The sequence below is a fragment of the Ahaetulla prasina genome, chromosome 3 (assembly GCF_028640845.1).
Source record: "Ahaetulla prasina isolate Xishuangbanna chromosome 3, ASM2864084v1, whole genome shotgun sequence".
Taxonomy (NCBI): Eukaryota; Metazoa; Chordata; class Lepidosauria; order Squamata; family Colubridae; genus Ahaetulla; species Ahaetulla prasina.
Genome location: NC_080541.1, coordinates 166,791,416 through 166,802,628, shown reverse-complemented (window position 1 = coordinate 166,802,628; position 11,213 = coordinate 166,791,416). Strand labels below are relative to the sequence as shown.

At 40.3% G+C, this 11,213-nt stretch overlaps 1 protein-coding gene across 3 annotated transcripts in view; it reads left to right on the top strand.

Moving 5' to 3' along the window:
- Positions 1-7,866: 7,866 nt before the first annotated feature.
- PRKAA2 (protein kinase AMP-activated catalytic subunit alpha 2) overlaps positions 7,867-11,213 on the top strand; it is a 37,439-nt gene continuing 34,092 nt past the window's right edge. For all 3 annotated transcript variants that reach the window (XR_009154386.1, XM_058177010.1, XM_058177011.1), the window contains exon 1: positions 7,867-8,021. Coding sequence is in view for 2 of the 3 variants with exons in the window: in XM_058177010.1 (XP_058032993.1) it covers positions 7,919-8,021 (103 nt within the window). In the remaining variant the exon portion in view is untranslated. The remainder of the gene's footprint in view (positions 8,022-11,213) is intronic.

The following is an 11,213-nucleotide window of genomic DNA, read 5'->3' as shown; positions in this document are numbered from 1 at the left end:
GTTCAGCAGATATATTCTCAGTGTGCCCAGAGAGAGAAATATCTGCCTCTACTTAGGATCAAACTCACAACCTCCTGATTGTGAGGTAAGAGCTTCACCTCTAGGCCACCGCACCACTCCAATGCCCATCATCTGAATGAATTCTGATCCAGTGCTGCTAATATCTAGTACTGAGATCTTGGTGGTATTCTGCTGCCTTGTCTCCAGTTCTGATCCTGATAACACATATCCCCTCCCTCAAGCCCTTGAAAATACTGACCCTACTATGTCAAAAGCCAGAGGCAAGGAAGCAAAGGTATGCTTGTTTGGAACAGTGTCTTCCACCAGAGCAATCTATTTGAAAATACATGGTTGCTGCTGGGATTACTTGCTGACCTTGAGCTCTGCGTCTTAATTCACGGAGCAGACCTTGACCGCACTTCTGCCTATTGCCTATGTCAGATTGATAGTTTTAGACTCCAGATTCTTTTCTCCAGATTCTTATCTTGCAGTTTAATACACAAGTAGACAACCTGGTGCCCTCCAAATTCCTTAGGCAACAACGTCCCATCTGCTCCCTCTAATATGTTCAGGTCAGAGAATGCAAAGGTAAAGCATTTAGACAACACCTGTTTTGTTTATCTGTGTAAAAACAAATAATATTAAACATAAGGATGTAAAAGAGTGCCATTCGCTTAGTTGTACAGGAGCATGAATTCTCCCAGGCTCTTCCATTGACTGCTATTAAGAAGCAACTAATAAAGTAGGATGCAGCACAGGAAGACAACAAGAAACATTACCTTTGGCTTCTTCCATTAAGTTCCTACTGCCTCTATATTCTATATTCAGTTAGTCATCACACAAATTGATTGATTTTTGGTTTATAATAATAATAATAATAATAGTATTTTAATTTATAGACCGCCCTTCTCCCAAAGGACTCAGGGCGGTGAACAGCCAGTTAAAATACAGAAAACAAACCCATACAATATTAAGAACTACCCATAAAAGACTTATTCAATTGGCCAAGCTAAAATACAATTACACCCTATAAAACCACTAAAATTTAAAAACCCCAATAAATCAATTTAAAAGTTATGGGGCATCAAGCCATTTTCAACTCAATCAATCAGAATAGAGCTGGGAGGGATCTTGGCGGTGTTTTAGCCCTCAAGCAGGAGACCTTATACAATTTGTGATAAGCGGCTGTCCAGTCTCGTTAAAAATCTCCAGCGATGAAGCATTATTCTCATTAGGAAGGTTCTCCTTAAATCCAGGTTGCTTTTCTCCTTGATTAATTTCCATCCACTGTTTCTTGTCTTGCCTACTGGTGATTTGGAAAATAAATTGACCTCCTCTTCTTTGTGGCAGCCCCTCAAATACTGCAATACTGCTATCTTGTCAACTCCTAGTAAGTATATAGATAGACATCAGGAATCAAACTTGCCTCCTGACAGATTGACTCAGTTATGATGGCATATGGATATATGTATTGATGTTGGTAGTAGGCAAACGTCTGAAACAAATTAAGCACTGAGTTTGTGGCTATTGATATTTAGAAAAGAATGCACTGCTTGAAGAATTAGTGTGATTGGATATATCATGCCAAACCAATCTTATCTCCTCTTTTTGATACAATTTAGGTGATTGCAGGAATGTGGCCACATGTGACTTCAGCAAAGAATTCAACATATGTCCTGTGAGTTTCTGCTAGAAACAATAGCAAAATGGTTGGGTTATGCTACCATTAGATAAAAGGGTTGATTCCTAATCTGGTCTTTCAGGTCTTCCAATGATGTACTCATTGCCAACAAAACTGAGTTTATCTGTCCATAAGTTAATAATGCTGGCTTGAGATTGGTCTCCCAAACATTTCTTCCCAATTCTTTTTTTCCTGTGATATTTGTCTTAGATTAATTGCGTCTGAGAAAGTAAGTAAGTAAGTAAGTTCCTAGCTGGCAAAAGTTGAAAATTTGCTAGCTTCAAGCATTGTCCCAAAGGATAAGAATTGTTCAAATAACAAGCACTGTAACATAAGTTTCTAAGCAAAACTATTTTTTATAAATGTTGCGAGGTCAAATAATTCTAATTTTGTCAGCTATTTTGGCAATTCTATTGTAACAGCTCCTAATGCTCCAATAAATATTGGAATTGTTAAATTTAAATGCTTTTCCAGTTCCTTTTGAGCTACTCTGTGTCATTTGATATCGTTGTACTATAAGTAAAGCTTATTTTTCTTCAACTACATAATGTCCTGGGCATTGTGTTCTAGATAACAATCTATTTGAATTTGGGAATCCTTTAATGTTTTTACGTGTCTTTCTGGAACTTTTTTGACATCAAGATGATGTAATATTTTGGAGACATCAAATCCATACCTTTTACAGGCAGCCTGGGTTAATGACCACTCATTTAGCAACTGTTCAAAATGTTAACAGGGCCGAACAAATGATATTTACAATCAATTCTTGAAGTTATGATCCCAGCAAGCCCATAGTCACATGATGGTGATCACTTACAGTGGTTACAGCCTCTATTACATTTGTGACCTCCTTGACAGCTTCCCAGAAGCAAAGTCAATGGGTAAGCTGATAAGGAAAGTTGCAAGTTGCTTCTGTAAGTCACTGCTGCTTTTTCTTCCAGAGTTGGCTACAGATGATCTCATGGCCTGGTCACACCACACCCACACGCCATAGTGCATGCCAATACACCTAGCTGATTCACATTGAATTCCAGCATCTACCCCTCATTGGGCTGTGCTCACACCATGCCAGCCATCTGGGTCCCCTCCTTTACTCCGCAGCAGCCAAGCCCTGCCCAATCTACTACTTGTGATACAAGATCACTGCTTGTGATCTGCCAGGGACTTGCAACTTCCTGCTGGTTTCCTTTGACTTTGCTTGCTATAAGTTGGCAGGGTATAGCAATTTGTAATCATGTGAGGTTCTCACTCAAGACCTTGTGATCCTTGCTTAACAATGGCAATGGGGACTGCGAAGACACATACCTTAATGATGAAAATTGTTAGGGAATTGTTATTTGTCTAACTAGTTGGCCAGGCAATATGTATGTATGTTTGCTATGTATGTTTGCAGTAAGAAAGGTATTATATTGCTTTAAGGCTGTGCTGCATCATCATGCATCCTGACTGGCTGATCTCTGTAGCCAGTGTATATAAGGAAAACTAAATGATGGCTTCTGGGGACTCTACAGCATTGTTACCTGTTGATATGCTGCAACTGTATATTAGAGCTCTATGATCATTGCTTGATCATGGCTATTTACTGATTCCTCAATATTTATTGACTGTTGTGTATTGAACTGTGTTCCTAAAGAAGATCTGGTTTGTTGTGCAAGTCTACGTTTGGTAAGAAGACTTGGTATTTGTAATATTCCTGGACTGGCTTTATATGTGTACGACTTGGATTGGTTTTGGACCATGATTTTGCTTTTTCCCTAAAAGTAAAGTAATATCAAACCCCAGTTTGTCTGTGTAGTAACTGTTACTGTCCACAACCAGTCTCAGTCGTTTTCATGCGTAGGGTACTCTGCTCAATGCTCAATAGTCCACAACCTTGGTTGTGAGCCCAGATTACCCTTAACATTGGTTATGGGCCCAGAACACTGAGAGTGGGTGTGAATATAAAGTAATATATTCCGACGGCTGTGTTTGGTATAAATTGTCCAAGTGAAGATGGCACAAGAACAGTCATCCAGCATATCTATGATAACCCGGTTGGATGGAACAAACTCTGTTTCCTGGTCTGTGAAATGCAACCTACTTCTACGTAAGGAAGGACTATGGGACGTAGTTAATAATCCACTGGATGTAACTGCATGGAATCCAGAAGATGATGATGGGAAGAAAATAGCCAAATTTAATTGGGATAATGGACGAGCTAGTGTGGGTGCACACATACACCTTACACGTAAACTGTTTCAAGCCCGTCTTCTTAAAGGTGGAGATATGTTGGCTCATTTGGAGTTTATGACGAGAACTTTTCAAGAGCTACATGAAAAGGAACTAATTTTCTCAGAGTTACAACAGGTTTATATTATTCTTTCCTCTTTGGACAAAAGTTATGATAACTATGTTTCTTCACTGGAGGTTTTGACCAGAGATGAACTAACATTGACTGGCATAACTGGAAGATTGTTGGAAGAGTCCAGAAGAAGGCAAGAAAGAGAACAATTATGAGAGAGACAACCACAGGAAGAAAGATTGTCTTCAACTGCTTATATTGTTAGAAAATGTTTTTCTTGTGGGGCTAAGGGTCATATAGCTAAATACTATAATAAGGGTAAGAACATGACTGTTCGTAATCAAAAGAGGACCAAAAATGACGTCAATCTAGCTATCTCAAGTTCCGCTCCTGTAAACAATGATTTGTGGGTAGCTGATAGTGGTGCATCACAATCAATTACTAGGAGTAAAGGAAGGTTGTAAAACTGAATAATAGCAAACAACATGTAACATTAGCCAATGGATGGAAAATGAAAGTAGCTGGCAAAGGTATTGCACATTGTTCACTTATTAATGAGCAGTTGCCAATAGTGTATATACCTAAACTAAAATAAGGGTAAGGCTAGTCCCAATGATTGTCATTAAGCAAGGCTGATTTGTATATAAATTCCACTGCATCATTTTGCTACCTTTTTCCTATTATTATTATTATTATTATTATTATTATTATTATTATTATTATTATTATTATTATTATTATTATTATTATTATTATTATTACCTCTTATATATATTTATCTCTTATATAATATATATATAAAATATTATTAAACATGAAACTTAGTCAACTGAATATTTAAAAATGTATCACAAATATCATTGACTGGCTCTGATGATTGATACGGGTTGTTGCCAGCATCCTAGGTATTAACCAAATATTTTCTTAAGATGTTCCGAGTACTGCAGTTTTGTCGTGTCCCACTCCTCCGCTGACGGCCGGGTCAGGGAAATCCGAATCAGGCGTGCCTCTGCAGCTCTGCCAAAGTCCTAGCAAAGTTCTCAAGGCAGGTAGACCAGGAAGTGACTTCAGCAATATAAGGTAGACTTTGCCTGACTCAGAGAATGCCAGAAAGCAGATCCTTTATATAGGCCATGGGGTGTGGCTCCATGACTGAGCACTTATCCAGGCCTGCCCCTCCCTTCCTTCTGTTGACACTGCCTATCAATTCTCCTGAAGTGAGGGTCACTCCAGTCTCCAGCTGTTGGTAATTGACCTTCCTCAGGCTCACATGCTGTGGGGGAGGGGGAGGGGTCTAGTTGCTCCGTTTGCCTGGGCATGGAGCCAGGGCTGGGGGCTGGAGGCACTTCTTCTTCCTCGGCCTGTCTGGGCATGGAGCCAGGGCTGTGGCCTGGAGGCATGCTAGGACATTCCTCAGCGTTCGGAAGGAGATAAGACGGGCCCGGCTGCGGGGAAAGCGAACGAGACACACAGGTTTTTGCAGTTCTGCTGGTGTTATTGCAGGAAGCTGCAGTTTCTTGAAGTGTTTTATAAAATTCTTGGACATGGTACCAAGTGCCCCGATGACAATGGGTTTCACTGTTACATGTTTCATCCATGGTTTTGATGGCTGGGTCACAATATTTCGTGATTTTTTTCCAGTTCTTTTTCTTCAACTCTGGCATCTCCTGGTACAGCGATATAAATAAATTGTATGCTTTGGTTTTCGGCAGCTGTGATTTCTGGCGTGTTGTGTATTATTATTATATTATTACTATTATTATTATTAAATCTGGAGATGATGTAACCCCACAAAATATGACTGGAAAAAGTTATCTTCGGGGTGAGAGTTGGAGAGGCATTGGTCAAGGAACCTGCTGCTGCTGGCTGGCATGCTTACGGAAGGCAGGTGGGCAGGCAGGGGAGACTAACTTACTGGAGCAACTTGTGACATTCCCTGCCAGCTTCTCCAATGACTTTGCTTGTGGGAAGTCAGCAGGATAGTCACAAATGATGATCCCATGATTTCAACTTGTTGCGACATCATAATCATGAGTGGTCACCTGAGTGCCCAGATCTTGACTATGTGACCATGGAGGAAATGCAATAGCTGAAATTTCGAGGACCAGTCATAATTCCATTTTTCATGTCTGCCATAACTTTGGTCGATGAATGAATGAATATAAGTTAAAGACTACCTGTATTTGATTTGCCAGCTGTTTGTCACTTGATTTCTAGTTGGTTTGGCTATGCTCATGAAGTCATATAATTAATAAAGCGTACAAGATATCCATCATTAACCTAGCAACATGATCTTAGGACTGTCATTCAAGCAAAGGAGTAAAAATGCCTAGGCTGTATCTGCCTGGGTAGAAGAAAAGCTGAAAAGCTTCAGTTTCTTACAAAGATTTTTACTATATATATTAAATGCACTTTATGTTTTGTCCTCTTACAGGCAACTGATACATGGCATATGGTAAAATTGCATAAGCAGTTCATTTCAATGGAAATATGAAGAAAAGTTATTGTTAACATTATTTCTTTATTATGTATTTAACAGCTACTGCTTTTCAAGATCACCAGCGGGAACAATTTCCATGACATTAAATAAATATTTTAAGAAATATGTAGCCTATCCCATGAAATCTCCCACGTAGAAATGTTTCACTCTTCCAAGATATTAACTGTTCCTCCCAATTTTGTATCTTACCCTGTGCTAATTGGAAAAGTGATTTGGCCATCTTTTTATCCAATTTATTAATACAAATATTGAAGAATAAGAGGCATCAGCCTCTATTGAATGTTTTGGCAGCCCACTTGATACTTCTCTCCAGTCTTGTGGGGAGCCATTGATGAGCACTTTTTCAATATGACTTTTCAAGAGCGCTACATATTCATTTAACTGTCATCTCATCAAACCCACAGGTGAATCAAAGCGTCCTAGGGTACTTTACTGAAATTACAGCAGATTCCAATTACCCAGAGAGATAGTGAGCTCCCCTGACTCCCCTCCATGTTCAAACAAAAGACTATAAAGCCATCTGTCAGGAATGCTTTAATTTGAATTCCTTGCCCAGCCAGGGATTAGACTTGATAAGCTAAATTACCCCTTCCAACTCTGTGATTCTATGAACACTTAATATGTCGCTCAGCTCCTGGAAGGTCATCTATTCAGTCTGTGATCATCTTATTCTGATGTTTGATTTCCAGCTTCAAAAACTTCTTGGCATTATTCTGAGTTTTCGCGTGCTACCTTGCAGAGATCTTTCAGTGTAATCTGCTATCATGGATGTATGTCTCCAAAAATATCTTGGCTTAGAAATATCCTGCCTTATAAATTACCCCCAAACTGTCTCCTACATGAATGTAAGAAAAGGATCCCACCCCCCATTAACCATTCCACATTTATTCCTTACCAAAAAGTACTAACCAATGTAAACTGCAAGGGTTCAGACAACTGATAGCTGGCAGCAAAGGACTTAATCTCTTCGCTGCCATCCAGTGACCGTCTAAAGTTTTGCATTCTTGTTTGGTACTGTAATGCTACCGCTTCCTCCATTTCTCCTCAGCCTTTAACTCGGAGGAAATAATAAAATTACTAACTGTTACCCACTACTATGTCATGCCCCGTGTACCACATTCTCTTCTACCCTATTTTCCCCACTGCATCATAGCACCCCGATCATTAATCTGTCGGGTTTATGGCGAACGCGCGCCAAGCTGGAGACGTTCCTTCGAGTGGTTTACTTGTTTGGACCCATTTTCCGGAGCCAACTCCCTTCGCCGATATTCCACCCACCCACCCACATCTCCTTACTCACCTGTCCACCCCACCCCCCACCTTCCCCGCTTCGTCGCTGCCTCCGATCCCGCCGCCTGTCACCGTCTCGCCTCGCCTCGCCTCGCCTCCCCTCCCGGCCCTGCTGCATTGTGGTTCGGCCGGACCGGCGGCGAGAGCGCAGCCGAGCCAAGCGAAGATGGCTGAGCTGAAGCAGCCGCCCAAGCACGACGGGCGGGTGAAGATCGGCCACTACGTGCTGGGGGACACGCTGGGGGTCGGCACTTTCGGCAAAGTCAAGAGCTGAGTACGGGGCACGGGGCGGGGCAGGCAGGACGGGGACGCCGGGTTGCAGGCCGGCAGCGGCGGAGGGTCGGTTCCCGCCGCGGACCGGGTTCACGCGCGGCGGCCGCGACAGTAGCAAGCCGGAGCGCTCGCCCGGGATTGGAACCAGCGAGCAGCCGGGAATCGGGGCTCTCCCCACACCCGCTACTCCATCCTCCAGGATCGCCACTGCAGGGGTTCCGTCTCTCCGGTGGCGGCTGCGTTGGAAGGGAAAGTGGGGAAAAGGCGGCCTGCGGGGCTTGGCACGGCTGGGAGTTGCGAGGCGGCGTAACAACCTGCCTGTTCCTCCGGGTGTGCTAAAGTGCTAGAGTCTTTTCTCCCTCTCTCTCTCCCTCTCTCTCTCTCTCACACACACACACAGGCACAACCTTCCAACGACCGGGTCGGAATGGATCTCCCAGCACGACCTCCATCATCCCCAGTGCATAAAAATTGCTGGCTGGGGACGATGGGGCTGGAAATCAGTTCATCCAGAGAATTAGTCGCTGGAGAAGTCAAGTTCAATGGGAATTTAGTTCTTTTTTTTTAAACTATCAACCTACAGTACTATAGGTTGATTATACAATAAGTGTGGACATTGGGAGGGGAGATATAATGGAAGCAAATGGGTATGCTAATGTTGCATTGATAAGACATAGACCATCCACTTGATGAATAATGCAACGTATTTTTGCTCCAACAGTACCACAGCTATTTAAGTAGGCATTTCTCACTGAGAAATAAGACATTGTGTCAATGTTGTGTTTCGATTTTGGGGAAGAAAATGCCTCCCACAGATCACTTTGATTTTCCATAAATCCATGGAAAAACTTTTACCTCAAGAAATGCCTTTCCTAACACTGCTGTTGGGAATTCAATGTTTATTTATTCAGAATCAGAACTGATCATGGTGTGTTTAGAATGAATTCTGTTTTGATCCATTAGCTATTCTCACTTAATTGACACAGGATTGCAGCCACATTTGTTTTATGTTTTAATCAACTAGAGTATTCTCCTCAAACTTTTAGGTAATATATATTTTATTCCTATAGCATTCCTGAGAGGTGGGAGATCAGTAAGCTATACTCCTAAGTTAGTATACTTTGGAGTGCTGCTTTATTGATCAATGCATTACAAATGATTGATTTAGTTGTTCTAATTTGACTTTCTAATTCTAGAATTATGTTCTAACACAAACTTATTTGGGGTTAATAATATTTGAACTTATTTCAAAATTGAAATGCCCTTTGTGTGCATTTTAGAGAACAGAACACTAAGTAGAATTTAATTTTCAAATTTGTAGTACAGTAATTGAGTTTAATTGTTTAAGAAGATACTGTCTTTTCACTGCTCATAATTTTATACTATTCAGCTATATATATAGCATACATACATGTACAGTGGAACATGGCAACCCTTTTAGAAATGTTGAACCATTGCTTACATTTGTAGAGTTAGAAACATCCATATTAGGAATCTACACCATTACACTACACAACAAATAATACCCTCTCTTGTGACTTCATCCTACAAGACATTCAAGTAGACCTAACAAGTCCCAAAGGAGTGAAACAATAATATCTCTGTATCTGTTGCTTACTGTAAGCAAATGATGGATTACAAAGCAGGCTGTTTATTATTAATGATTAATGTATTAGAAAAGATTTTGTAGACACATATCTTTTATAAATGGACTACTCAGTAGGAATATGTACATACAAGCTTGTTTATTTTGTTGGCTGGAGTTAGCCAATGTATTTTTAAAATTATTTTAATCAAGGTCACTGAATAAAACACAAATAATCACCCTAGAGTTGGGCAAAGCCTAGTCTTGTCATCAAATTTTACAACTGGGACTCTTCATACTTGGTTATGTCTGTGGAATATTTTTCCATAAGTGCTCCTGGAGATGACAGATACATGAAGTAATATCATCAGACCATCTGACGGGGCTATACAAATGAATGAAGAGGTTTGTTTATTGCAAGTTGCTCAGACTCATTGCGAGTCGGGTAACATACAAGTTTAATAAATATTACATATTATTACAATAAATAATACATATTATTATTACATCTGACATTATAGCAAACAACTATATCTGCTGTATTATTATCATTAATAGACTCTCAGTTAAACATTTGGGAAAAGGGGATGAGTGGTGATGATTATAATTGCTTTTCAATTTCAATGATTCATTCATTTCAATGATTGAAAGCTGTCTGGACAGATTTCCACAATTTTCTTGACAAGGTTTTCAAAACTGGTTGCCATTGCCGCCTTCCAAGAGTAAGCAATTATGCCAAGGTCACCCAGCTGGCTTTATGCCTTAAGATAAGACTAAAACTCATGGTCTCCCAGTTTCTAGCCTGAGGTCTTGATGGATCTCGAGCTACACTTAATACACCCAGAAATGCTTGGTTAATTTAATTGGACTGAGTGTTATTTCTGCTATTTTTAGACATAGCTTATTTCATATATGAATATAACTAGCATCTTTGTTGTATCATTTCCCAACATATTTAGCTAAATATTAGTGTTTTGATTACTAGAAAAGAATACCCTAATCTTCCCTCTCCAATGTTACAATGGCACTGAAAAATGTGACTTCTGACCCTTTTTCTTAGTTGTGTCCTTTGCAGCATCCCCATGATTATGTGATGAAAATTCAGAGGCTGGGCAACTGGTTCCTATTTATGACCGTAGCTGTGTCCCAGGGTCATGTGATCACCTTTTGCAACCTTCTGACAAACAAAGTCAATGGGGAATCCAGATTCCCTTAACAGCCAGGTTACTAACCTATCGGCTGAAGTGATTCACTTAACAAGTGTGGCAAGAAAAGTCATAAAATGGGGCAAAACTCACTGAACAAATATCTCACTTAACCATAAAAATTTTGGGCTCAGTGGTGGTCGTAAGTCCAGGATTAGCTGTATAGATGACCATCATCAATTGCTAATATGTGCCAAACAAGTAATTCTTAATTAAAATTACCATATCAGGTTCAGAAACCTAATACTTACTAGGTAGCTGCAAATTATTAACTCTTCGCTGTCAACTAATAATCTTACAGATTTTGTGACCCATATGCATATTGTTAGTAGGTACATAAGGCAATAAGAAGATTGTGGTTGTACTGATTTATAGCTTGGGTATTAAAATCAAGTGTT